At 46.7% G+C, this 26,305-nt stretch overlaps 1 protein-coding gene across 1 annotated transcript in view; it reads left to right on the top strand.

Annotated features, from left to right (window-relative positions):
* The first annotated feature begins 1,401 nt into the window (after positions 1-1,401).
* The window catches only part of MAP2K6 (mitogen-activated protein kinase kinase 6), a 63,933-nt gene continuing 39,029 nt past the window's right edge, over positions 1,402-26,305 (top strand). Inside the window, exon 1 of the mRNA XM_083148774.1 lies at positions 1,402-1,738. Coding sequence (XP_083004900.1) covers positions 1,720-1,738 — 19 coding nt within the window. The 5' untranslated portion in view covers positions 1,402-1,719. The remainder of the gene's footprint in view (positions 1,739-26,305) is intronic.

The raw sequence follows: 26,305 nt of genomic DNA, 5'->3' as shown, positions 1-26,305 counted from the left end.
CAGACATGATGCAAGTGATAATTGTATATCTATCAGTATACACAGTGCAAACAATTGTACAAGCGCTTATACAAAGTCAATGCACCCAGTCACTTAGCTGTCTGTAGGTTTCTCTGCGGGGAAGCGATGCCCAGGAAATCCAAATCACTCTGCCAGGATCAATTCGCCAGCTCAGCTCCGCTGCAAGCGTTCTGAAAGGCGCCAAAGTCAGAGTGAAGGAAGAGACCAAAGTCCCTGCTGCTGCGGGGTCCGTGACCTTTTGGCGCCAACCACCCCCAGCTAGCCGCTCCTTAGGTAGGATTTCCTTGTTCCAGTGTCTCCCCCTCAAATGGGGACCACTTGGAACATGCCTGTCACAGCGCTGCTGTCCTCTCAGTCAGGAGCTCAGCGTGTAAGCTCCGCATAAAATGGCCGCCGCCATCACGGAGCGCCTGTCCCCCATGATCCCCACCTAACTGTGGAGCCGGTTTCAGGCAGCTCCGGAGCCCAGGCAGCCTCTTAATAGAGGCTATGAGCGCAGCACAGGGAGACCAGACAGCGTCTACCCTGTGCACAGATAGCTGACAGGACGCGCTTCTGTCAGCTCCTGCTGCGCTAGCAGTGTGAGGATTCACTATGAAAATCCTCACACTGTGCCTACCTAGCTAGGGTAATAGTTAATAAAATAATAAAAATCCCCTAACTACTCTAATTCTTCGGCTGCTCCTGCAGCCCTTTAGAATAGCACCCACTCCAGTGGGCACCTAACACGAACTGGAGAGTCCAGGGATGCAGTAGGGGAGGAGCCTACCCTCTAAAGCTTTAGGATAGGTGCCTGGCTCCTTCGGACCCTCCTACATCCCAGTGTTGAGCTGTGTCACCAGGACCATTGAAAGAGAAAATTACTTTACTTTTGTTTTAAAGTCCCCTATGAGTCCCTTCGTTCCTAAATACAATATATACATCTCTCTCTTATTTTATTATTTATTCGATCGACCCCCAGACCCGGAGTTCCTGGATCTATTTTTCAAGAAAAATAGTACTGGCCTTACCCACGCACTTTAGTTACTGATTTCAAAATCCAGTGACTATACCACCGGGGCACAGAGTAGAGTAGACGAACATTTTTGAGAACTAGGTTTGTCATGTAAATCTTCTGTGCAGAGAAGTGACTACAGGATAGCATCGTACCTGTGAGCGACTGATTACTGTGATTAAAAAACCTCCGCAGATTTTTTTATATATATATTTCCATAAAATGTACCATTTGCACAACAAAATTTCAGAGAGTAACATGCAGCGATGGGTCAACCGGTTCACCCACCCGGCGTACTCCTTTTGCAGGGAGAGTGCGGCCCCCTGCGCTGTAGCCCGGAACTACACGTCCCAGCATGCTCCACGTCGCCTGCAGGGAGCGCGCATGCGCTCTACGCTCCCGATCCAAGTTTGGAGCTTGCTTTTCAGCTGGCAGCCCTGGCCCATCATGTAGGTGCAGAGCCCGGGATCTCGGTTGCAACTGCAAGTGGGGGAAATTAAAAGAAGAGAGGGTAGAGCTCACTTTGCATTGGCCAAGGGCGAGCTTTGTGCAATCCCGGAAAAGCTCTGCAAGGAGTCTTGCACCACCAGCCCTACATGAAGATTGGGAGCCTACAGTTTGCATCTTTGTTGTAAAACTAGCTCCAGGAGAGAGGAGAGGCAAAGTCTTTTGTGCACCCCTCCCCCACCAAAGCACAGGGGAGAATGTCTCAGCCGAAAGGAGGTAAGATCGCATTTTGGAGTTTGCACACCGCGAATGCAAAACCTGCTGAATGCATATGAGTGTGCATGAATGCATATTTTAGTGTGCAAATGCATTAGTAAGTTGGAGCCTTCCTCGGTGCAGTTGCATTTCCTGTTTGGTAGCTGCCTTTTTCTGCAGAGTTCCTGCAAGGCAGGGCTTCCATGCAATATGTCTGATAAAGCAGGATAATTTAGCTCACCACTCCTTGTGCATTTCTCTGCCTAGTTATCAATTTAGACTGCTGCAGATTTTAATTTCGCTATGAGTTTATAATCAGTTTGTCATTTCTGCAAAATAGTGCAATGCATTTTGCAACCTGTGCATGTGGAGCCTTATAACACTTACAGATTAAAAGTGCATGCTTATTTTTTCTTTAATGTATTGCATTACTGCAATGTGTGCCTGCAGTTGTGCAGTTCCTGTAATACAAGAAGCTTGCAGTTCAGCTGTGCATTGACGTTATACACTGTATATGCATTCTTCAGCTGGGATTACCGTGTCCTTTTTTTGCCTTTTGCATAGTCAGGCTTGGTATGGATTGGCACAGATTTTAACTAGCAACAATACTGGACTGTGCTGTTGTAATGTATAGTAACACTGATTTATATGCACATAGCTATTTAAAGTGTCCTTTTTGAAAGACTATTTTAGTAGTTCAGCCCCTAAGGCCTTGTAACTGCTGTAAACGCCAATGAAACTGCACATTGGAAATCAGGTTACTCTTACTGGTTAACGCTATGGGTTAATAGAGGATTAAATCTAAAATCTGTTTGAGAATTCTTTGTAACTACTTGCCCTTAAATCGTTGTGTCAGTCATATGGGATTTTTTTCGCCCTACCTTTGCAAAATATAAATTTTACAAGTTTGTCGAACGATATTTGCATTGTATCTGGTCTCTATCAGGGATATGCTAAAATATAAGTGTAAAAACAACATTCTATGGCCCAATTTATCTTTTTCATAAGCCAATTTCATCTGAGTGTCATTAACTGCTATTCTATACACTCCTCGCTGCCGTGAAACTTTCTAGCATTGGATGATTCAGGAAATGAATAAAAATTGGTTAGAAAATGGATGTGATTTAAACTTCTCTCATTGCTGTGTCTTTTTTTTTTTTTTAGATTTTAAAGAAAAACTCAATTTGTTTTCCTATGCCTACTTTTTTTTTTTTCCAATTAAACTTGGAAGACAACTTTTCTAACCACTTTGGATCAAAAGGAGTCCTAAATTCCAGGCAGATTTTAGACTCCTTGGGTGGTATTGAATTGTTATATAGCACCCAATCTCCCATAAAAGGGGGTGGGAGATTGTATACCGATATTCAATTGATCTATTTTTTTTGCCCTCATTATGGTCAGGTTTAGCCACATATTTGCACATTTCAGCTCACCACCCCTTTTGTTTTGAAGTATTGGGAAAAGTGCCTATAGCTTCTACTGGGCCTCCACATAGACCGGCAATGGGCAAAAGGCAGCTTTAGTGCCATATGGGTACTTCCTCATCCTTGCGGCCACCACTTACGCTACGGAACTTACGTAGCGTACGGCGCTCCACCCTGGGTCCACACCACCCTCCATTGTCCACGCCACCATTTATTACCTTTAGTGAAGTTGTGGCGAGCTGAATGAAGTGAGCCACCGAGCCTGAAGCATGGTGAGCGAACGATGATGCTATTCTGAATGCAGCTAATGTAACTGGCGTAAGCTGTGGCCGCAAAGATGAGGAAGTACCGCCATATGTAGCTGTCCGAACCTTCACTTTCTGCACCGTGTAATGCTTGTTTAAAATGCCTGCTGATGTGACATATTCGGTGAGATTTAATAGGATGAGCGATTCAGAAAGTGATAGACTTGGTGAGAAATCTCCAGGTTTTTTTAAAGCGGCAATCATTTACACTTCAAAATCAAACTGGTTTTGCAGTCTAAATGGTTGCCGCTTTAAAAAAACTGTAGATTTCTTACCAAATCTCTCACTTTTTGAATCTCTCATCCTATTAAATCTCACCCTAAATATCAGGGTCTCATTCATTGGTTGCATTTAGTAATTTACTTATTACTGAGATAAAAAGTAAAGTGTAGCCTTTTAGAAAGTTAGAAGGCCACACACTGTGGCTTCCCGAAGTCTATCAGGTTACATATTATACCAAAGCCTTAAGGTGCGTACACATTAGACTATATGCAAATGGATGCAATGTCATTAAGTATTTCCCTGCAACTCTCAGACAAACGATATAGTGCATACACAATGTGCAATGTTGCAAAATATTTAATCAGTGGCCATTCTCAGGAGTATGCTGCTGTTACCAATATATACAGTTCTTTCTGTATGTTTGAAAGATCAGTAAGTGCAACAAACGACCAGCGTGAACGCGCATCAACATTTTTAATACAGCATTTATGCTGGACTATGTAAACAATCTGTCATTTATAACCCATTGTTATCGTCCGCATGTTGTCTAATGTGTACAGAGCTTTAGGCTGCAATGCTAGAGCATATGTAGTGTTCCCGCTAGGCTGTTTTAGTGGGGCGCTGCGCCCTGCCTGATTTTTAAAGGGAAAATGCACCATGCCCCTCTAGCAGCGCCCCGCTAAAACAGCCTGGTGCCTGCCCGACTGTTTGCACGGGGAAGCCCAGCGCCACCTTAGACGGCGATGCCCGGCGCTTCCCCGCCATCACGGCACTTCCCCCCCCCCCCCCCCCTCTAGTGACGGCATCTTCGGCGGGGCTGGGCCCGCCCCCTGTACTGACAGCGGCGGCTGGGCCCGCCCACTTAAGTGACGTCGGCGCCTGGGACACCTCACAAGTGTGACGTTGGCGGCCCCGGACCGCCCCCCGGCGCCCTGCCCGACAAAATTTCTAGAGTGAACACTAATACGTATTAACATATGCGGCTAGCATCGCACTGCGGTGACAGAGGCCCCAAGTGATAGCTGTAATGTGGTGTGCGGGGGATCTCCATCACCTCCTGGGCGCCTCCTCCTCCCCTAATGCCTGGACACTTAAGTAGGCTGTCCCCGGCGCCTCCTCCTCCCCCTGCGGCCAGAAGGACGTCCGGCTGCCTCGTTAGAGGGAGGATGGTTTTACTTTCCGGGTCCAGGAGGACCTGATGCCAGGGGGAGAGGGGGTCGGTGGAGGTGGCGGGTTTGCGTCATGCAGCGATAGAAGCCCATAGGCTTCTATAAGGTATTGCCACCCAAGGGGGGAGATACACTGCTATGCTGTGACGCGGCTGCTGGGTTTTCATACATTAGAAAATACAGTAAAAACCCTGGAAACGGGGATTTTACAGTATTTTCAGCTTGGTAAATCCCGCCCTTGGAGAGTTGAAGTGGATAGAGATAAAGTACTGGCCAAACAGCTCCTAACTGCCTTGTTGCTCTTAGGGTGGGATGTACTAAAGGGAAAATGCGGTAAAACGGGGGTTTTACAGCATTTTCCTATGTACCATTACCCGTCCGCCCCGTTTCCGCATGGCAGGATATCGCCACCCTCTGGTGGAGGGTGGCGATACCCTATAGAAGCCTATGGGCTTCTATCACCACCGCCGTCGGCACGCCCCCCCTCCTGTCCTCCATCGATCTCCTTCTCCCCCAGCAGGTGTCACAGCCGGCAGGACATTCGGCTGCAGGGGGGAGGAGGAGACGCAGGGGGACACTGCCAGCCGCCGGGATGTGACGGAGACCCCCGCAGACCACATCACCGGTATCGCGGGGGTCTCCGTCACCGCAACCCGATGCTAGCCGCATATGTTAGTACGTATGCGGCAGCATCGCAGCGGCTGGCAGGCGAAGGGCGGCGATGTATGTTAATACATCCCGCCCTAAGTGTTAGAAAAATGACAGGAACTGGTTGGTTGGTATCTTATCTCTGTCCACTTAGGGGGTATTCAATCCCCCGCCACTATTTCCGATGGGGGAGATAGTGGCGGGTGCCTATTCAATGCTGTTTTTTCTTTCCTGACAGCATTGAACAGGCATATCGGCAGAACGGACCCAACTTTAACAGCAGTCAGGCCCCTCCTGCCCAGAACGGCTGTGGATTGCCAAGCTCACGGCCGTTTCTTGCGGACACTCCCCATTTTCGGCGCTTGCCAGGCGGGATGCACCATTGATTCCCACCTGCTGAATCTTAGTCGAGCGGCCTGAGAATGGGCCAGGGTCACGACTGTCGGGATGTCATGTTAAGAGATTGAATACCCCCTTTTAATCTCTCTCTAAGCTTCAAAAGTGATAAAATGGAGAGTGATAAACAGCCAGCCAATCAGCTCCTGTCTGACATTTTTCAAACACAGCCTGTGACATGGCAGGTAGGAGCTGATTGGTTGGCTGTTTATCACTTTCCATTTTATCACTTTTGAAGCTTAGAGAATCTGGCCCTTAGTAAGTAGACCCCATACCCTGTAATTGTATATGTTGGGGCAGCAGTCAGATCGATGTGCTGGGGCTCAGTGATTGCCTCATTGAGTCCATGTCTCTACTATAGTCGCACCAGCCATGCCATACAATGCAGAGATTATCAGCAATGAGAAGTGGTGGGGGCAGGCAGATGATGACCAAATGCAGAGGCAATCGTGTCATCAAGAGGTCGTATCTATCACTTAATTCGGGAAGCGGACCGCTGCTGATGACTTCTGAGAGACTTGCCCAGTTTCTGGGTATCTGAAGATGCACTGAGCTTCAGGAGTCTCCCAGCTGTGCAAGGTAAGTATGATGCTATAAAATACATATCTGTCCTGTAGTCATAGGGGGAATCCAGTTGTTTTTCCCTCCACCTATCAGTAGATGGCGCTTGGCAGAGTTTTATTTTTGGCCTCGGGTGCACATCCTGCAGGGAGGGAGGGGGATTTCAGCTTGCAGCCTCCTGAGGTGGGAGCTGAAATCTGTGAAAACCCAGTGGTTTGGGCTCTCAACAGAAGTTTGAGCGCACTATTCTGGACTTTAGATGGGATACAACGCTTTGTGGAACTAAACCTAGTGCTAAAGGGGAGACGACAATTGAATTGCTCTGGTGGGCGTTCATAAGATATTTTGAACGCTCTGCATTGTTATTTATTTGAACTAGTTGATAGCAGATATAATTAAACTAACTTTATATCTTCCACTTTCTAGTGTGTGTGTGTGTGTGTGTGTGTGTGTGTGTGTGTGTGTGTGTATGTGTATCTATCTACCCTAAAGAAGCCTATGGCTTACCTTCCAGCAGGTCCTCCTGGACCCGGAAGGTAAACCCCTCGTCCCCCTAGCAATGCAGCCGGACGTCCTTCTGGCTGCAGGGGGGAGGAGGAGGTACCGGTGACAACCTGCTTAGCTGTCCCTGCGTAAGGGGAGGAGGAGGTGGGAGGTATCACGGGGGCCTCCGTCACTGCACTGCGATGCTAGCTGCATATGTTAATACATATGTGCTAGCATCGCTGCTGCGATGTATATTGATACATCCCAATTTTGGGGTCATCTGAGGATGAGCTCCTGGTGATGAGGTCTCTAGCGGCATTCCAGTGAGTATTAACCACTTATGCCTAACCCAAATATCCAACTCAAGTATTTGGGCGCGATGTATTAAAGTACATCGCCGCCTGCCCGCCGCGATGCCAGCGCATATGTACTAACATATGCGGCTGGCATCGCAGTGCGGTGACTGAGACCCCCCCACGATACCTGTACTGTGGTGTGCGAGGGGTCTCAGTCATCTCCCTGCTGCCTGCCTCTCCCCTCACACCAGGGACAGCTAAGCAGGCTGTCCCCGGCGCCACCTCCTCCCCCTGCAGCCGGAAGGACGTCTGGCTGCGTTACTACCTACCGGGTCCAGGAGGATCTGGACGAAGGTAAGCCAGTGGGAGGGGGAGAGGGGGGTTTGCGGCAGAGGTGTCGGGCGGCGAAAAGAAGCCCATAGGCTTCGGTTTTAATACATAGGAAAATGCGGTACACCAGCTATCTGATGAACAGGTGTAGTCATTACTCACTGACAAATTGTAAAAGATTCACAAGTGGGACTAATTACTTCACTTGTGATTTTGTGAGGAGACCTGGCGGTACTTGTGTAGTTTCACGGCGCCAGTATGGCGCCGTGCATCGAGTCCCCTTACGGGGCTCGCTTCGCTCGCCCACGCTGCGGGCTCGGTGGCTCGCTATGCTCGCCACACTATTTAAGATCAGCTCCATGCCAAAATGGATAGTGGGGGTATGAACTATCCATGTTGGCATGGAGTTAAGTTACTTTTTTTAACATAGTTTGTGGCGAGCGTAGAACCCGGAAGTAGCACGGCGCCGTGAAACTACACAAGTACCGACCTGGCAAATATTAACTGTTGTTAGCTCTCGAGGACTGGAGTTGGCTACCCCAGCCTTAAGCTATCAATGTTGCCTAATCATCTGTATCCTTCGTGAGTCTATAGTATAGATGTCGACATGGTGCATGTTGACATTCTGGTGTTGGCATTAGGGTTGTAAACCTACTGACTGGAAAAAGTCTATTATTCAAGGTGGTAAAAAGAACTGTATTTGTGAATATAGTTCGACTCAAGCCTGATACAAATGTACATTTTTGATGCTGTATGTCTAAAACACAATGGGTGAAATTTAATAGGATGAGATATTTGTAAGAAATCTCCAGGTTGTGTTTTTTTTTTTTTTTTATTTTTATTTATTTTTTTTAAATCGGCAATCTTTTACACTGCAAAATCAGTTTTTGCAGTGTAAATGATTGCCGCTTTGAATAAACTGGAGATTTCTTCCCAAATCTCTCACTTTCTGAATCTCTCATCCTATTAACTTTCCCCCAGTATTTATAGTGGAGACTGAGGGTCTGTCTCCTACATGGTTATTGGCAGTGACCAGGAGTAATGGAAGGTATAGGAGCTCTGTCCTGTAAGCAAGTGCTTTGACATGCCAGCTGTTGTCAAAAACATAATGTACTGGACAGGATTGTTTCACTACCTAGATGAGTTGGTACAAAATGTGCCCCCAGAACAGTTCTAGCTATAAACCTCTAAAACCGAAAATGAGACTGATAGTCTCCTGCTGGGCTCTCAGCTATTCCCATGGTGAGCTACTACATGCTTGAAGGTTCTGTATAATCCGTTGATTGACGCATTGCTTCTGGCGCCGATACTCTTGTCTTATTCTCCTCTCCAGGTTCCTGGTATAGCAGGACAGCCTTTGTACATTCTGGGACCCTTCAAAATGGACTTTCATTAGTTATTTTACCCCCTTTTTTATTAATGTTCTTATAATAATGTTTTTACAATGCTGGGTAACACTACACACTGACAGTGGCAATACTCAGGATGCATCCCGCAACTCATTGGAAGCACAGTGGTGTTTAGTAATGATGTGGGCTTAAACAATTGAAGCAGATGTGTCCTGTATCATCCTTGCTGAAATGCAAAGCAGGGTAGTGATCCTTCTTGGATAAGGCAGGGCGCTGGGGTACAAGGGCAGCATGAGTGATTGCCTCATGCTTATTTACAGCACATTGGGGGTTATTCTGATTCACTCAGAACGGCACAATCACTCTCTAATGGACAAAACCATATGCACTGCAGGTGGGGCAGATGTAACTTGCAGAGAGAGTTAGATTTGGGTGAGTTATATTGTTTCTGTGCAGGATAAATACTGGCTGCTTTATTTTTACACTGCAATATACATATCCGTTTGAAGTACAGACCCCACCAAAATGTAACTCTCTCTGCACATGTTACATCAGCCCCACCTGCAGTACATATGGTTTTGTCCATTAGAGAGTGATTGTGCCTTTGCGAGTGAATCAGAATAACCCCCTTTGTCCAGCTCACCACAGTGGTTGAGATGCAGAAAACTTTTGTTGCGGCCAAACTTAACACATATGCACCCATACCTGGAATGCAATAGATTCTGTGGGGGAGATTCTCTAAGCTAAAAATGCGGTAAAAACCCCGTTATCGGGGTTTTTACCTTATTATTATTATTATTATTATAATTTTATTTATAAGGCGCCACAAGTGTTTTGCAGCGCCGTACAAAGGAACAATACAGGGAGACAAAGCTTGGCATAACATTGAATAAATAACAAGAATACAGTACAAATAAAGAGTGCCACAGTTTAATACACATTACAGCTTAAATGTAAGTAGTGAGGACTCAATCAACATACAACTAGAGGCTAGAAGCCAATGATGGAGATGAGTATGCGGACAAAGATGGTCACTGAGTGTTGGAGTATAGAAGAGCTGTGAGTGACATGTGAAGAGAAGAGGGCCCTACTCGGAGGAGCTTACAATCTAGTAGGAAGGGAAGACTGACAGATTACAAGAGGTGCAAGCAAGTGGGTGGTGGTTAGATAGCAGGATGTAAACAGGCAAGGGGTCGGAGAACCATCTGGTTTATGCAGTGGAAGGGTATACTTTGATGAATAGGTGAGTTTTCAGTGCCCGTTTGAAGCTTTGCAAGGTCGGGGAGAGTCTAATGGAGCGAGGGAGTGCGTTCCACTGAAGGGGTGCAGCACAGGCAAAGTCCTGTACTCTAGAATGGGGAGCAGTGATCAGGGTGGAGGAGAGACGACAGTCGTCAGCCGACCGTAGAGGGCGGGAGGGTGTATGAATGGAGATGAGGTTAGAGATATATGGAGCAATGGAATTAGAGATGGCCCTGTATGTGAGTGTGAGGTGTTTGAAGAGGATTCTGTAGGGGAATGGAAGCCAGTGCATATTTTGTTGAAGGGGAGTGGCAGAATTAGAGCGGCGGGAGAGGAAGATAAGCCTGGCTGCAGCATTGAGGACAGATTGGAGAGGAGCTAGTTGGGATTGAGCGAGGCCGGTGAGGAGAACATTGCAGTAGTCGAGCCGTGAGATGACCAATGAGTGGATGATCAGCTTAGTTGCACTCTGTGAGAGAAAGGGCCTGATGCGAGCAATGTTGCGTAACTGGAACCGGCAAGAATGGGCCAGGGCTTGGATGTGGGGTGCAAAGGAGAGGGAGGAGTCAAGAGTGACACCCAGACAGCGGAGTTGGGGAACGGGGAGATGATGGTGTTGTTAACAGTGATAGAGATATTAGTAGGGGGCAGAGCTCTGTGTGGGGGAAAGATAATGAGTTCGGTTTTGTCCATATTCAGCTTCAGAAATCGCTCAGACATCCAGGTGGAGATGGCAGAGAGGCATTTGGAAACCTGAGAGAAAACAGTGGGGGATAGATCAGGAGAGGTAGATTTGGGTGTAATCCACATAGAGGTGATATTGGAGGCCAAAGGAGTTAATGAGTGCACCCAGAGAGGAGGTGTACAGAGAGAACAGAAGGGGGCCAAGGACGGAACCCTGAGGGACCCCGACAGGAAGGATAGAAGGTGGTGAGGTAGAGCCAGAGGCAGAGACTGAGAAGGAACGGTTGGAGAGGTAAGAGGAAAACCAGTTGAAGACTGTGCCAGAGAGGCCAATGTTTTGGAGTGTGTGGAGGAGGAGAGGGTGATCCACAGTGTCAAAGGCAGCAGATAGGTCCAAAAGGATAAGCAGGGAGAAGTGACCCTTGGATTTGGCTGACAGCAGGTCATTGGTGACTTTCACTAGGGCAGTCTCAGTGGAATGAAGTGGGCTAAAGCCAGATTGAAGGGGATCAAGGATGGAGTAGTCAGACAAGTAGCTGGTGAGACGCCTGTAAACCAGCCGTTCTAGTATTTTAGAGGCAAATGGGAGTAGAGAGATAGGGTGGTAGCTTGTGGGAGATAAAGGGTCCAGGTTTGGTTTTTTAAGAATAGGTGAGACCAGAGCATGTTTGAAGGGTGAGGGAAAGATGCCAGTAGAAAGAGATAGGTTAAAGAGGTGAGCAAGGTGGGAGCAGCCAGTGGGGAAGAGGGAACTGAGGAGACGGGAGGGGAGAGGGTCCAAGGGACAGGTAGAGGGGGGAGATGATGAGATGAGGGAGCGGACTTCCTCATTTTGGGATGCTGTAAGCATCCACCGCCGGGTTACCGCGGGGGGGGGGGGGGGCATCGCCAGAAAAATCTGGCGATGCCCCATAAAAGCCAATGGGCTTCTACCGCAACCCTCCGCCGCCCCGCACGGACCCCCGCCTTCCCGCATCGCCCCCTCACCTGTGTCCAGGCAGCACAGAGCTGTGCTGCCCGGACCTGTGACCTCCTTCCTGCACTGATCCTCTTCCGGGTGCAGGGAGGAGGAGAGCCCGGCGTAGCAGCGCCGGGTGTGTGAGGGAGGGGGGAGCCGCTGGGACCCGGCGACTCTCACCGCAAAGGACAGCTCTTAACGCAAGAGCTGTCCTTTGCTATAATTATCGCCTATGTTACAACATAGGCGATAATTATAAATGCGATGGGCGGCGGAAATTCTTAGAGAATCTCCCCCTGTGTCTGAGATTTGCTGCCCCTATCCCTCATACAACCAGATTCTTTCCAGGATCTCCCATGGTGCTGGCTTCAATCGAAGATTTCACAGAGGGGACTACGGGTCTTGAGCTCAGAAGTCCTATCATCGCAAATTACGTCTCTTACAGAAGAGCTGTTCTTTGCTAAAATCTTCATGTATGTACCGTTGGTAAATGCCATAAGCATGCGGAGAGTGGAGAGACGCATTGCAAGAAAAATGTGATGCTTGCTGTATCCCACACAGTGAGAAGGCATAAACTTCCTGTCTATGATGAGCAATCTATAACGGGAATAATATGAAAATATATTGCATACAGCAAACCTAACAGTCCAAAGTTTGTAGAGTATAAAGTTGAAGATGGCTGTATAAAATACAGAGCATGTTAACTGTGATATGCTTACAATGTGTTCAAATACTATTTAAAATACCTGCATGCACTTGAATCAGCATTGCAATATGATTCTCACTTCTATGGGGGAAAAGGCGGGAAAGCTGGCATGCCATTTCTAGAACAGCATGGTGGAGATTCAACTGTTTCGAAGGTCGTGCAAGTACAGTAGTGCACCTATGTTATTATGACGACTCCTTTTGGATGCAAAACATCCTGGCACTCATTGGGTACATACAGTACCAAGCATTAATAAAACCGTATATACCTAGAATTGTGTTTCAAATTGAAAGGACAACACTTCCGAAAAGACTGACTGGTCTTGAATCCTTTTGGACATGTACCGGTGTGGGGTCCTGAGGACCGAGTGTGGAAACCTGTACTCTGAGAGAACACTCCACTACGAAGCCCAGATATATTTATTCTGGAGATTGGTATACATGGGAAATGCGTCTGTTAGAAACATTGGGGCTGATGTATTAAGCCTTAACATGAGATAAATGCAAGGGTGATAAAGGGCGGGATGTATTAATATACATCGCCGCCGCGATGCTACCGCATATGTACTAACATATGGGGCAAGCATCGGGGTGCGGTAACGGAGACCCCCACAATACCTGTAATGTGGTGTGCGGGGATCTCCATCACATCCCGGTGGCTGTCAGTGTCCCCAACGTCTCCTCCCCCCTGCAGCCGGATGTCGTCCCGGTTGTGACACCTGCTGGGGTAGGAGGAGGACGGGAGGGGTGGGGTGGGGTCACGTGGGCAGTGGGCGGCGATAGAAGCCCATAGGCTTCTATAGGGCATCCCGCTCAAAGAGAGATAAACATCCAGCCAATCACCTCCTAACTGTCACGTTACAGGCTGTGTTTGAAAAAAGGAGCTGATTGGCTGGATGTTTATCTCTCTATCACCCTTGCATTTATCTCTTGTTAAGGCTTAATACATTTGCCCCATTGGGCCTGATTCAGACCTGGTCGCTGCTGTGCAAACTTGCAGTGGTTTGTGACCAGATATCACCAGATTGGGATCCTGCCCTGTGCAAGTCTGCGGGACAGCTACTCACTTACCATCAAATGATTTCCCAGTCTGTTCAACTGTGTGTAACTCTGATCCTTCTATAACTCTGCAGCAGATACAGGCTGATGGAGGCCGGATCTGATGTCACTCCCTCCCTGAAAACGCCGGGGTATGCCTGCATGTTTCCTGACTCTGCCATAAAACAGCTGGTTACCACCCACAAATGGTGACTTCCTGTCAATCAAACTGGGCATATTGTGCAAAAATTATTTGCAAAATGTATTGCTGTTTGGGGTCTCACATGTGTGCTGCAACCCAGACCCAAATAAACCCATGCACAGTTGTTCAATAATTGATCAGCTTGCGAATTCACATAACAGTAATCAGGTCTGAATGACCCCCATTGTTTCTTGCTGCGATACAATGTTATTTATAGGTTTATTTTTAAGTGGAGCATCACAATTAATGTTTTGCCATTATATTTATTTCCTATTATTTTTGCCTATTTGATAAAAGTAGAAATTTTATTTACAGGTTGTACCAATACTAGCCTAAAGGTGCCCATACACTTATCCGATTTGGGCCGATTTTTCCCGATCCCGACGGATCAGTCAGAGAAATCGGATGTGTTTGACATACCCTCCGACCTGACCTGTGCGCATCGGATTGGATTGGGGACGTTGGACTAGCTGCATATTAAATTTATTGGATCGGACCCATCAGTGGCATAGCGCGGGTGCTTTTTAGGGGGGTGAGGGCGGGCTCCAACCCTGTGAGCACCAGGGTTGGAGCGGTGGCTGGGAGCTATTAGCTGGCGAGAATCAGCTGGTGAATTTGAAAAAATATGTTGCCAATTTTTTTTTTAAATCTAGGAGCCAGGATGAAGTTGTAGAAGCCAGACAAACTAAGGGTGCCCATACATGGTGCGCTACAGCAGCGTGCGTTTTGAACTAGTTCAAAATGTACATGCTGCACATACTTTATGTACCGAAAGCGCGCATCACCTCGCATGGCACAAAAAGTGGGGCTCATTTATCAAATATTGAGTATCACCCAAATGTATTAGGAGGAACCACAGCGGAAATCGCCGATCCCTGCTGCGATCCCTCCTGTCCCTGGCTCAGCAGCATCTCCCATAGCTTTCTATGGGAATGCGATGCTGCCTGATGTTTCAAGCCCAGGTGTTTGGGCTGCCGCATGCCCTCTTGCATCTTAGTGTCGCCCTTTGCCTTCTGCATCCTAGTGTTCTCCCTGCCCTCTTGCGGCTTACTTTCACCCATGGCCTCTTGTGTTGCCCATGTCCCTTTATGTCACCTGTGCCCTATTGTGTTCTACTGTTACCCACACACTAGCGTGTTTTTTGAGCGTGTAGTACATTTTATAGCCAATGCCCTGTTGTGTGTCTGTGTCGCAGTGTGCCCCCTTGTGCCCTGGGCTGGAAGCTGTGCAGCTCCTGCTCATCCAGCAACAAGGAGCGGTGGCACTGGTAGGGGCTGAATGGTGTCCCGGATGAGTGGAGGTGCAACTGCGGATCTGAGGGAAAGACCCGTATGCCGACGGAGAAGTTCTGGCAGGGGATGGTTTGGGATTCTTGCTAAGCCCCCGTATGAGCAGTAGCCGCTGCCTTCCTTGCTGTACAGGCTCTGGTCCAGGTAGCTGGAGAGGCAGGGGAGCAGCGGCTCTGCGGGGACTCTGTGTCCGGCATCTGCATCAGAATGGTGCAGGACAGGGAAGGAAGGGCAGAGGTGAGAGGTCTCAGGCAGTGAATTAATTAACAAATCGCTGCCTGATTGGTTGGGGTGGCGCTGGGGATTTGTATTGGCTGTTGCAGCGCGTCCTGCAGGACCCGCTTAATTTTAAAACTGTAGTCCCTCACTGCTTTATAGCGAAGCTCGTATTTTGCGATCACTGCTGGGGGTCAGGCACTGCTGCCAGCTCTGCTGCTGATCTGCCCATGACAAGATTCTGCTTCCTCCCTGCAAAAAAATCTGGTCGCCAGAGAGCAGAATCTGGTCATCATGGCGACCTGGCCCCCAGGATTTGTTGAGCCCTGTTGTAAGGACTGGCTGGATGCTGATTGACTGACTGAGAGAATTCTCTCAGCCAATAACCGGCTGGCCAGTCTTTTCAAAATATTTGTTCAAATGTCTTCCCTCCCGGCAAATGCTGCTACTAGTTCTCAGCCACTGCTCCGACCCCGCTGTTTACCTCCCACCGCTGCCAGCTCCCTGGGAGTTTTTGCATGCAAAAAATTGCCTGTTTCAGAGTGGCTCACAAAATCTTTCTCAAATGAGCAAAACCAAGTTGCAGTGCAGGTGGGGCAGATGCAACCTGTGCAGAGACAATTGACCTGTGCTAGTTAAAGGCTGGCTGTTTTATTTTTACAGACATAGGCATTCATCCACACTCACACCACTTATCTAAGAAATAAAGACGCGTACAACTGAATTGGGCTTAAAGGGGACGGCTTATTTATTTTGAGCAGGGGCGGCCTATTTGAATCTAACTGAAATTTACGTCCCTGCTCTAACTAAGGTGGCGGGCAAAGAACGGTATGCAATAAATCACATAGCTAGTAAAAAATAACAAAGTAATGAAAATAATAAACTCCGGATCCAAGGGCCTCCTGCCCTTTTTGCCCAGGACCGGCCACCTGCCAGCGTCCATGGCAACAGCACAATTTATATGCAGACTTTTCCCAAAGGGCCACTTGCCCTTAAGGTCAGGGGGTTGACCTTCTGCCTTTGCCCCTGACCTCGCATATCACTAAGGCAGAGCTCACCACTCTGCCCGAGCCAGAAAAATTGGGCCACCTGCCCTAACCTAAAAAGTGTCCGCAACAATTTAGCCTATCCGAAGTAAATGATTGTTAATGTTCAGATACGGGCCCACCTGGATTGGTGATGCCCACATCTCGACATCAACCACCAGCTAAATGTAAATACCACTCTAATTTAAACTACCGTTCTTTCCGCCGTACTAAATAAGCCGACAACGACTAAACAGAAAAACTCCCAAGCAAATCTTAAAATAAATTCCAACTAACAATTGGGGCGGGAGGGAGGGCAACGATTCCTGAAGCAAGAGGCAGAATTTTCTGGAAGCAGGATCATCACCTCATCAATCCCCACCCCAATCCCCCAGCCTATCCATGATCAACATGCAAATCAGCCACCTGTCAATCAAGCAAGCAAGCCTGGTGAGTTTATGCTGCTTTCAGCCAGACAAGCTGGCTTTTACAGTCTATCTGTTTCAGCATAGTTAGATTTGGTTGAGGTATGTTAAAATAATGCAGCCAGTATTTACCTTGCACAGAAATAATATAGATCACCCAAATATAACGCTCTATGCACAGTTTACATTTGCCCCACCTGCAGTGTGGTGACTGTATAGATCAGTGGTAGCCAACTCTGGTCCTCGAGATCTACCAACAGTTCATATTTTCCAAACAACCTAGCTGCTGCAAAGGTGCACTGGTACTTGTGAATTATCACAGCGCCCGATTTCATCTAAATCATACATACAATATCGAATACGATTTAGTGGCCGATTCAATCCGCAATGCCATTTAGCGGCCGATTTGCATGCAATTTTCGGCCAATTTTTCCATGATTTCCTGCCGATTTGCATGCTATTCCATCCTTGTACACTTCCACTATCCAAGTCAGCCCGGAGCGTGGCGAGCGGACGCAGTACGGGTCCTCCCAACCTGTTCATACCCCCACTATCCACGTCAGCGTGGAGTTGCTCTTATAAAGCGTGGCAAACCACGAGCCTGAAGCATGCCGCCTACGGCACTGCGGTAAAGTGAATGGCGTACGATCGCCGGAGCAGAGTTGATGGGGGGGGCGCTGGGAGGCCCTAGAGGAGGAAGTGCAGCTGAGCCCCGAAAATTTCTGGGCATACCACCCAAGGGGTTATAACACCATATACCTATGTGTCTGACTCCTGCACTTGATGTCCTGGTGGAGAATTGCTCTGGAGTTGATAGGTTATGATGATATTATTTAGAATTTTTATGTTATTTATCTGCTCAGAACATGTTTATCACCTGAATGCTGTTTATTTGGGACTCTAATAATAAAATTATAATGTGTTTATTACAGCTTAATAGGTGAATGTTAGTTTCCTGTGAGGCAGGTAGATGGCGCAATACGCTTAGGGAGATGGTTTCCCTGTGCTAAATTGTTGTGTTTCTTTAGTTCCATGAAATGGGAAGCTACGTGTCCTGCTCTGTGGAATAAATAATCTGTACAGGGGTAGAACGTAATAAGGGGATGAAGTGATGGTTTTATGGCTGTTCATTGTCAGAAAAGAAAGACAGGTTGGCAGCTAGTTGCAATTAACCAATTCTAGGTGCCCAGACTACCCCTAAATAAACGTCTCAGTAAAAAGGTATGCCATATATGTATGCATGCCAGTAGACGTCATTTTTAAAGGGTATTTTTCCTTCTTGGGGAAAAAATAAACGACAACTTTTGGTGTAATGGTTAGCATTACTGCCTTAGTGCACAGGTCATGGTTTACCGCCTCAGCCCAAATTATGTGGCGTTTGTATATTCTGTGATTGAGCAGGTTTCCTCTGGATTCTATGGTTTCTTCCCACAATCCACAAACACATTGGTACGTTAATTGACTCAAATAAAAATAAAATCAACCCTAGCATGCGCACATGTACATGGGCAGACTACTTTGGCCTAGTAGTTACGTAAATTCTGTTTCTAACTGATTGCTGGAGACTTCATAAGGTGCCCATACACGGTATAATTATTGTAAACAATATCTCATCGCATAGGTTTTGCAATGCGATGAGATGTGATCTAGTACAAAAAGTATGTGCAGCACTTACTTTTTGAGCTGTGCGATGAGAGGTGTGACGGGAGAGCGCATCTCATCGCACCCAGCAATTATACCGTGTATGGGCACCTTTAAGATTTGCATAGTGATCACATGACCTAATATCCACAGGTCCTTACTGTGGGCAGATTCAACTGATGGCGGTTAAATATGAAAAACTAATACAGAAATTGTGTCTGAGTGTTTGCTAGTGTGTATGAGTTTCTGGCTGTAAAAATGACCATACACTAGTGTGCCACTTTTCACCCAATTTTGACGGCTCGGGCCATGAAATCAAGTGAAAAGGCCAAATCGCATGTTTGACATCCGATGTGCGGTCCTGTGCGCATTGGATCTGGGTCCGAGATAAATCATACGCAAAAGGGCCGCATACGTTTTATCGTATGTGTTCAAGGTGGATCGGCTGTGCCTTAAGTGTGTGTGTGACCTCTTAGCATTTGGAAGATGAAGGAGAGAATTCCGGAATGTGTGGGCACATATAAACATTTGTAAGAACCCCATGTACCATAAAAAATAAACCAAGCTCTAAAAACATAGGCAACACTTCGTCTGAGCACTCCATTCCCACTGCACCTATGGTGTGCTATGAACCCTTGTTGCTATGGTTACTTTTAACCCCTTCACGACATATGACGTATATATACGTCATATGTCCGTTGAGGGGGAATCAAGCCAGCTCACGGAGTGAGCTGGCTTGATAGAGAGCAGGTAATGGCTGTATATTACAGCCAGGTCCCTGCTCTCACGGCCACGAGCGGCGAGTTCGCCGATCGTGGCCGTTTAACCCTTTAAGCACCGCGGGCAAAGCGCCCGCAGTGCTTAAATAGCTGATCGGAGGGGGGGCGCCCCCCTCCGGCGCCGATCGGGGCCCCCCGCAGCGCGATCGGAGGGTGCCGATCGGTTGCCATGGTAGCCAGGGGTCTAATGTAGACCCCTGTGCTGTCCGTGTATGCATACCTATTACATCCTGCCTCAGGCAGGATGTAATAGGAAGTGCATAAAATCACTACGTTCAGCCTTAGAGCTCTATGGCTGAACCTAGTACAGGCGATCGCGCCCCCTAGTGGTCAAGTACACTAGGGGGCCTTGTAGTAAAAGTAAAAAAAAAAAAAAATAAAGTTTAAAAATAAAAAAAAAATAATAAAATATTAAAAGTTCAAATCACCCCCCTTTCCCCATTTCCTAAATAAAAATAAATAAAAAATAAATAAAATAAACATATTTGGTATCGCCGCGTTCCTAAAAGTCCGATCTATTAAAATATAACATTAGTTATCCCGCACGGTTAAAGGCGTAAACGGAAAATAATCCCCAACGCCAAAACTACGTTTTTTGGTCGCATCGTCTACCCAAAAAAAAATAGCTAAAAGAGATCAGAAAGTCGCCCATATCCCATAATGGTATTAATTAAAAAGTACACTTCAGCCCGCAAAAAATGAGCCCTCACCCAGGTCCGTAGGTGGAAAAATAAAAAAGTTATAAGCCGCAGAACATGGCGACGCGACGCAAATTCGAAAAACCGTAACATTTTCTATTTTTTTTTTTAGTCGTAAAACGTAACGAAAACTATATAAGTTTGGTATCACCGGAATCGTAACGACCCATAGAATAAAGATAACCCATCATTTTAAACGAACTATGAACTCCAAAAAAACCGTAACCAGCGCAAAATTGTGGAATTGCGTTTTTTTTTCTTTTTACCCCACATTGAATTATTTTCTGATTCCCCAGAATATTATACGGTATAGTAAATGGTACCATTAAAAAGTACAACTTGTCCCGCAAAAAAAAAGCCCTCATGTGTCTATATAGCCGGAAAATTAAAAAAGTTACGCTTATTTGAACGCAAGGAGGAAAAAAAAAAAAAAAATTACCTTAAAAGGCTCTGTCATGAAGGGGTTAATTTTGTTCTGTTTTCAACCATTTCCATTTCCCCCCTATTTTCTTATTATTAAATACAATTTAATATTCAGTTTGCCATTTTATTTTGATGCCAACCTAAATCACATGACGTATCAAGTAGTGCGAAAGGCATGTCTACTGTTTAGATCAGGCATTCCCAACCACGGTCCTCAAGGCACACCAACAGTGCAGGTTTTGTAGATATCCAGGCTTGAGCACAGGTGACAATTAGTTTTTGAGTGATTCTGATTAAACCATCTGTACTGAAGCCTGGATATCACTAAAACCTGTACTGTTGGTGTGCCTTGAGGACCGTGGTTGGGAATGCCTGGTTTTGATGCACGTTTAGCAGACCACTTTGTTCCCTCCTCTATCACACTGAGGCAAAGATGAATTAAGCCTGGTGAAGCGATAAATTGTCCGTTGATAATGCACAAGCCTATCAGCCCCTAACCAGTGCCGGCTCAAGAGGAGGGGCTGCAGCACAGTCCAAAATTCAAATAGTGGAGCCACACCAACTGCCAGTGAGTCCGTTTTGGATTCCCTGTGCCTTCCCTATTTGAATTTCGAACATTCGGGACAAAAAAAAAAAACGTGAATACCCCATGGCAACCTTTTGAGTGTCAACCTTTTTGACCCTGTTGACCTTAAGAATGTCGACCTTTTTCATGTGTCGAGTTTCAGAGGTCTACCCAATGTATGTTGACCTTAACTTGCTTGACCAATACTTATTCAGTCACCCCCTAGTGACTGGGGCAGGGACTGAAGCCCATACTGTACTTGGTCATCAGCTAGCCTGCAGGAAGTAGTAAATCAGTTCAGGATGCAGCATATCCATGGTAGCTGCAAGCTAAATAGACACTAGTAAATCTACTGCTCAGTTACAGATCATATTAATATGCTATGTTCCAGTGTAATTCCTTTTTATCTGATAAATGATTTATTTGTGCTTCCCTTGTTAGATTTGAAAGCATTCTTGTTATTCCTTTAAATATGTTCTGTTCTTTGCAGTACATTATTTTGGATTTGTAATGCTACTTGTTAACTTTTTACATATGGCAACAGTTGTCCCTTTTCCTTTAAACTGCTAAAAGAAATTAGGTGCAATTGCAGTTACCTCAACAAATGGCAATGAATGTCTAATAAGCCTACATTGTCATTTTACTTTTACCTTAAGTAAATGATCAGCCGCTTAGCAGCATTGAATAGAGATTGCGTGAAGAAAGATGGGGAACAGGGATTCAGGCAGTCCAATGAACTAGCAAAAATATAAATAGTTTTCTAATACCCCTTTCACATCGATCCCAGGTTCAGCGCATTCACATTAAACCCGGGTTTAACCATTCTTATAACCCGGGTAGAATTCCCGGGTTACTCAACACGGGTTATAAGGTTAGGTGTTTTCACACTGCACGTTGGGGTCTGCCTGGTATACATTATGGGGGAAACTCCGTTGTTGTTCACCATGGCTGCCGCTGGATTGCGTCCAACAAAGTTCAATTGTTGCTTCGTTCAGGAAGCAAATTGCCACGGGGGGAAACATTTCAGTTGGCAGCTGCCTGAGGTGTAAGCTGCAAACTTTGGATGTCCAAACTTCAGTTTGGGTGGCCCAAGCAGTACTGGGTGGGCCAAACCTGGTACTAATGGCATGCACAAACTTCACTAGCACATAGGCGGACTTGATGGGTAAACAACTGAATTGTTCCCATGGGCACCCACAAAACAGTTGAATTCACCCATATATCTGTTTCACGTGTCTAAAGCATGAATCTTGGAGCCTAATGTAGAGTATGCAATGCCGGTGTTTTTGCAACCAGTGAATGGGCGGGATTCTCTAAAATCCGCAGCCCTCTTCGCCAGGCATCGCATTTGTAATGACCGCATATTCTCTAAAATATGCGGTCATTAACGCAAGGGACAGCTCTTGCGGTAAGAGCTGTCCCTTGCGATGCGGCGCCATTGCTGGACTTCCGGGTCTATGACCCGGGAGTCCGTCTGCGCAGACTGACGCGCCGGCCGCAGGGCATGCTGGGAGGGATCCGTGATGGATCCCTCACACACCGCTGCGTTAAGAAGCCCATAGGCTTCTGCAGGGAACCGCCAGCTTTTGCTGGCGATTCCCTCCGCAGCGGTGACACTGCGGAGGGAGGTTAGAGAATACAGAAATGCGGTAAAAACCCCGATAACGGGAACGGGGTTTTTACCACATTTCTGTAATAGAGAATCTCGCCCAATATGAGCAGATTGCGCATGGGCACCGATCACACTGCGCATATGTCAAGGTTCTTTTCAGATTACCCTGGCTGTGACATGCTAGTCACAGAGCAATTGACAGGAAGTGACTGTAATATATAATGGGGAGTGGTGGTCATGGCTGTTTTTGGGCCATGTATCTGACGTCAGCTGTGTACTTGGTTGAAGAGAAACCTTGTTCCTACATTGCCACTGCCGTGTCCAGTCTTGGTTGCCGTAGACTTACTCGAATAGCCGATGTTCCTGTTGCTGCGAATGTGTACGCATTTTGCGAATGAGTTGCGATGATGCCAGTGAGCGTCTCTTCATTTCTGTGCAGCTGCTTCACTTGCTAATATTAACAGTTCCCTAGCCTAAAAAAATAGCAATTGCATTAGCGTACAACTCTGAATTTGGCCCTTAATGCGGATCAACATGCATGTCCAGTCTGCTTTCAGGTAACTTCATTCACTTTTTACTTTCCTTTCTTTTAATCATTCTGTATAAAAAAAGTCATTATGCTAATGCTATGCTCTTACATAAACCTCATCAGCTTGTATCTATTGAGAAAACACTGGGCATAATAAATAGTTGTCCCCAAGTTCCTTTTGTGGAGGGATCTTGTGATTTCTGTGTATGTCGGTGCATAGCATGAGCGCATCTTGGCCGCATCTCCCTTTGTCCATAACTGTACCGAAGTGGTAACTGTTTGCATGTAAGATGAGTGTTCCTTGCAAGATTCTCTGGTATAGATTGAATTGTGGGCACTTCAAAGGCGAGTCTGATTTCAGGGTAGTGCAAATGCACATTGATAGATGGTTACTTCCGCAGTTGGATAGATAGGAGCAGTTAACAATGAATACAGGTGAAGAGCTGTTTTGCCTTTTGAGCATGCAACATGGCCACCTCTATAGCTGATTTATTTGCCATAATGGCTTTATTCCCTTAAGGTGCCCACACACTAGAACGATTTTTGGGCCGATTGGTCGATTTTCGATAAATCGTTCGATATATCGTCTGATGTTTACCGATAATCGGTCAAAAATCGGCCGATTTTTGACCGATGCGCGCTCCCGTGGATCTTTAGCTGAATCTTCTGATCTTACGTGCTGCACAAAAGATCAGAAGATTTAACAAAAGATCCATAGGAATGCACAGGGGATCTTAAGAAAAATCTTTGGTAAAGATGTGCGCTTGCCTGAAATCTTTTGTCCAGGACGGAAAAAAGATTTCAAGGCTAATTTATGCGCACATCTTACGATCGCAGATCTTTCTAGTGTGTGGGCTTTAATGCATATCCACTCATAGATTCATCAGCGACCACCAGAGGTGATCGCTGATGAAAAGGAACCTCTGCCGCGCGGTGCCGCAGAGGTAATCAGCTGGTCGCAGGAGCAAGGTCCTGCGACCAGCGATTAGAATGGGGGCTGAAACCGGGAGCGCGCACCTGGCGATTTATCGCCGGGGCACACTCCCATCACTGGCAATATGGTCGCCAGCGACCATATTCTCAGCGATTTCAGCCCCTATCGCCCCCCATGTGTACACAGCTTAAGGGGGGAATTCAATTATTGAATAAGTACCAATCACTCGAAGACTGCCGTAAGAGCACAGGTTCTGCCAGGGCCAATATTTATTCTCTTGACTCTCCACCCCTTTCCCCCCGTTCTGGCTAGAACAAAGGTGTGAAAAGTTTAGCCATTTTTTGCAGTTAAACCTGGCTGTGGTCAGCGTATTAAAGGAAAAACAAATGAATTGAGCCCGCTGATCTCATGTCACTTTAGAGGATAGGTTGGGTGTACATAAGCAATTGAATCGCCCCCATAATTCTCTTGCACCAAAGATACCTTTATTCCTAATGGCTTGGTGTACAAGATTTTTTTTAAATAAGATATGAAGACTTTTTCATTTGTAGGTGTTCCTTTAATTTGTCACACAGCTCCTGGATACACAACGAAAACATCTGCAAGTAAAGGAGTTGGCGAGTGTCGGACATTTCTGACTTGGAAGTTTGTCCATGTTGAGAGCATGAGCTGGCTTTCTCACACATTTATTAGTCTTGTTTTTAGAGGAACAATAAGGCCGATATATTCTTAAATATGTTTTTGTTTTAAAATACACCCATAACACATGAGGACCAGTGAGGATCATCTTCTTCAGCACAAGGAGACTCCGATTAGTGACGATTATCCTTTATTTCAATTTTTTTCTCTCTTCGGCCGGGATGTATCAACGCTTACCGCTGCACTGACATCCCGTTTTCAAGGCTTTTGTCCTTCTTCCTGATGTATCAATAATGTTTCACATTTTTCATTTCCGCATTTTTAAAGTCTCGCAGTGGTCCCACAGCGAAGTATATTTACATTGGTCTGAATGTAAGCTGATGTCCTGTGATATGTATTAATATTCGTGATGCCCAAGTTTGACTAGCGGTATTGGTCTGGAGAGGAGGCGGGACCTGGGTGTAAGTTGGGGGTGTGGAGGGGAAAACACAGCCCCCGGGTGCCTGAGCCAAGGGACAGCTACTTTGACATGTGGGTGTCTGACCAGGGGCAGGAGGTCAGGATGCAAGACCTCTGCTGCCGGTAGCCTGAGCGGGTAGTGAGGCGGCATGCTGCGAGAGGTAGGGAGTGTGGGACCGGCGCCGGGTGACAGGGGTCGGAGCAATCTCCTGCCGGCTGGAGGGGGGTGAAGTGCAGGACTGCTGCCGGGAGCCTGAGCGGGTAGTGAGGCGGCATGCTGCGATTGGTAGCAAGACCTCTGAAGGTGTCCTGCGCTACCGTGTTTCCCCAATAATAAGCCCTACCCTTATTTATAGATAATGGTCCAAATAAGCCCTACCCTTATTTATAGATAATGGTCCAAATAAGCCCTACCCAGAAAATAAGCCCTAGCTAAATCCCCATTTTGCCCAGTCCCTGCACTAAACTACAATGCTTCCAGCTCCCCCCCGCGCATGAAATGGATGCTGCTGCTACAGTAGAAGCCCTGGTACCGCTGAAGCCGCTGCTGGCATCAGCGGTCCCAGGGATGCATTGCGCATGTGACGTCACTGCGCACCTAAAGGACTGTGTGGCGTCTGTGCACAGGGGGGAGCAGAGTGACTGAGCGGCGGTGGGAAGGCTGAGTGGATGGAAAAATGAAAAGTGGCAGCTGTGCTTAAGTTATAAGGTGCGGGGAATGATGGGAATAAAAACAGGACTGAGGGGCAATCGCTGTCAATGTAAATTAATATAACCCCTATCCCGAAAATAAGCCCTATGGTGTTATTTGGACTGAAAAATGGGTACTTTATGTAGTATCTGGGTGCCCGATTTAGAAATCGGGTCGGATCGGGCACATCGCATCGCATGTGACCAAATCGGATGCGATGGAGCCGATTTTTCCATAGGATTCAATGTTAAAATGGACTGAGTCCATTTTAACATGGAATTCAATGGGAAAAGGGGTCCTTTTCATACCCCTACTATCCAAGTGGGCATGGAGTTGGATAAAAACCTGTGACGAGCGTAGCGAGCCACCGAGCCCGAAGCGTGGCGAGCGGACACAGAATACCGTCCCCTCGCGGGGCTCGCCACGCTTCGGGCTCGGTGGCTCGCATCGCATCTGATTGTATGCCTTAAGTTAAGGCATACAATCAAAAAATCGGGCGCCCAGATAATACATAAGTACCGTAAAAAGAAAATAAGACCGTGTCTTATTATCTGGGAAACACGGTATCTGGCACCAACATGATAGAAGCAGATATTTTTTTTTAAGTTCTGCGGTGGGGCCCCCATTACTTGGACCTGTTTTTCCAGC

Source organism: Crinia signifera, chromosome 6 (genome assembly GCF_055691185.1).
Source record: "Crinia signifera chromosome 6, ASM5569118v1, whole genome shotgun sequence".
In the NCBI taxonomy this organism is placed as follows: Eukaryota; Metazoa; Chordata; class Amphibia; order Anura; family Myobatrachidae; genus Crinia; species Crinia signifera.
This window is presented reverse-complemented; position numbering and strand designations above follow the sequence as displayed.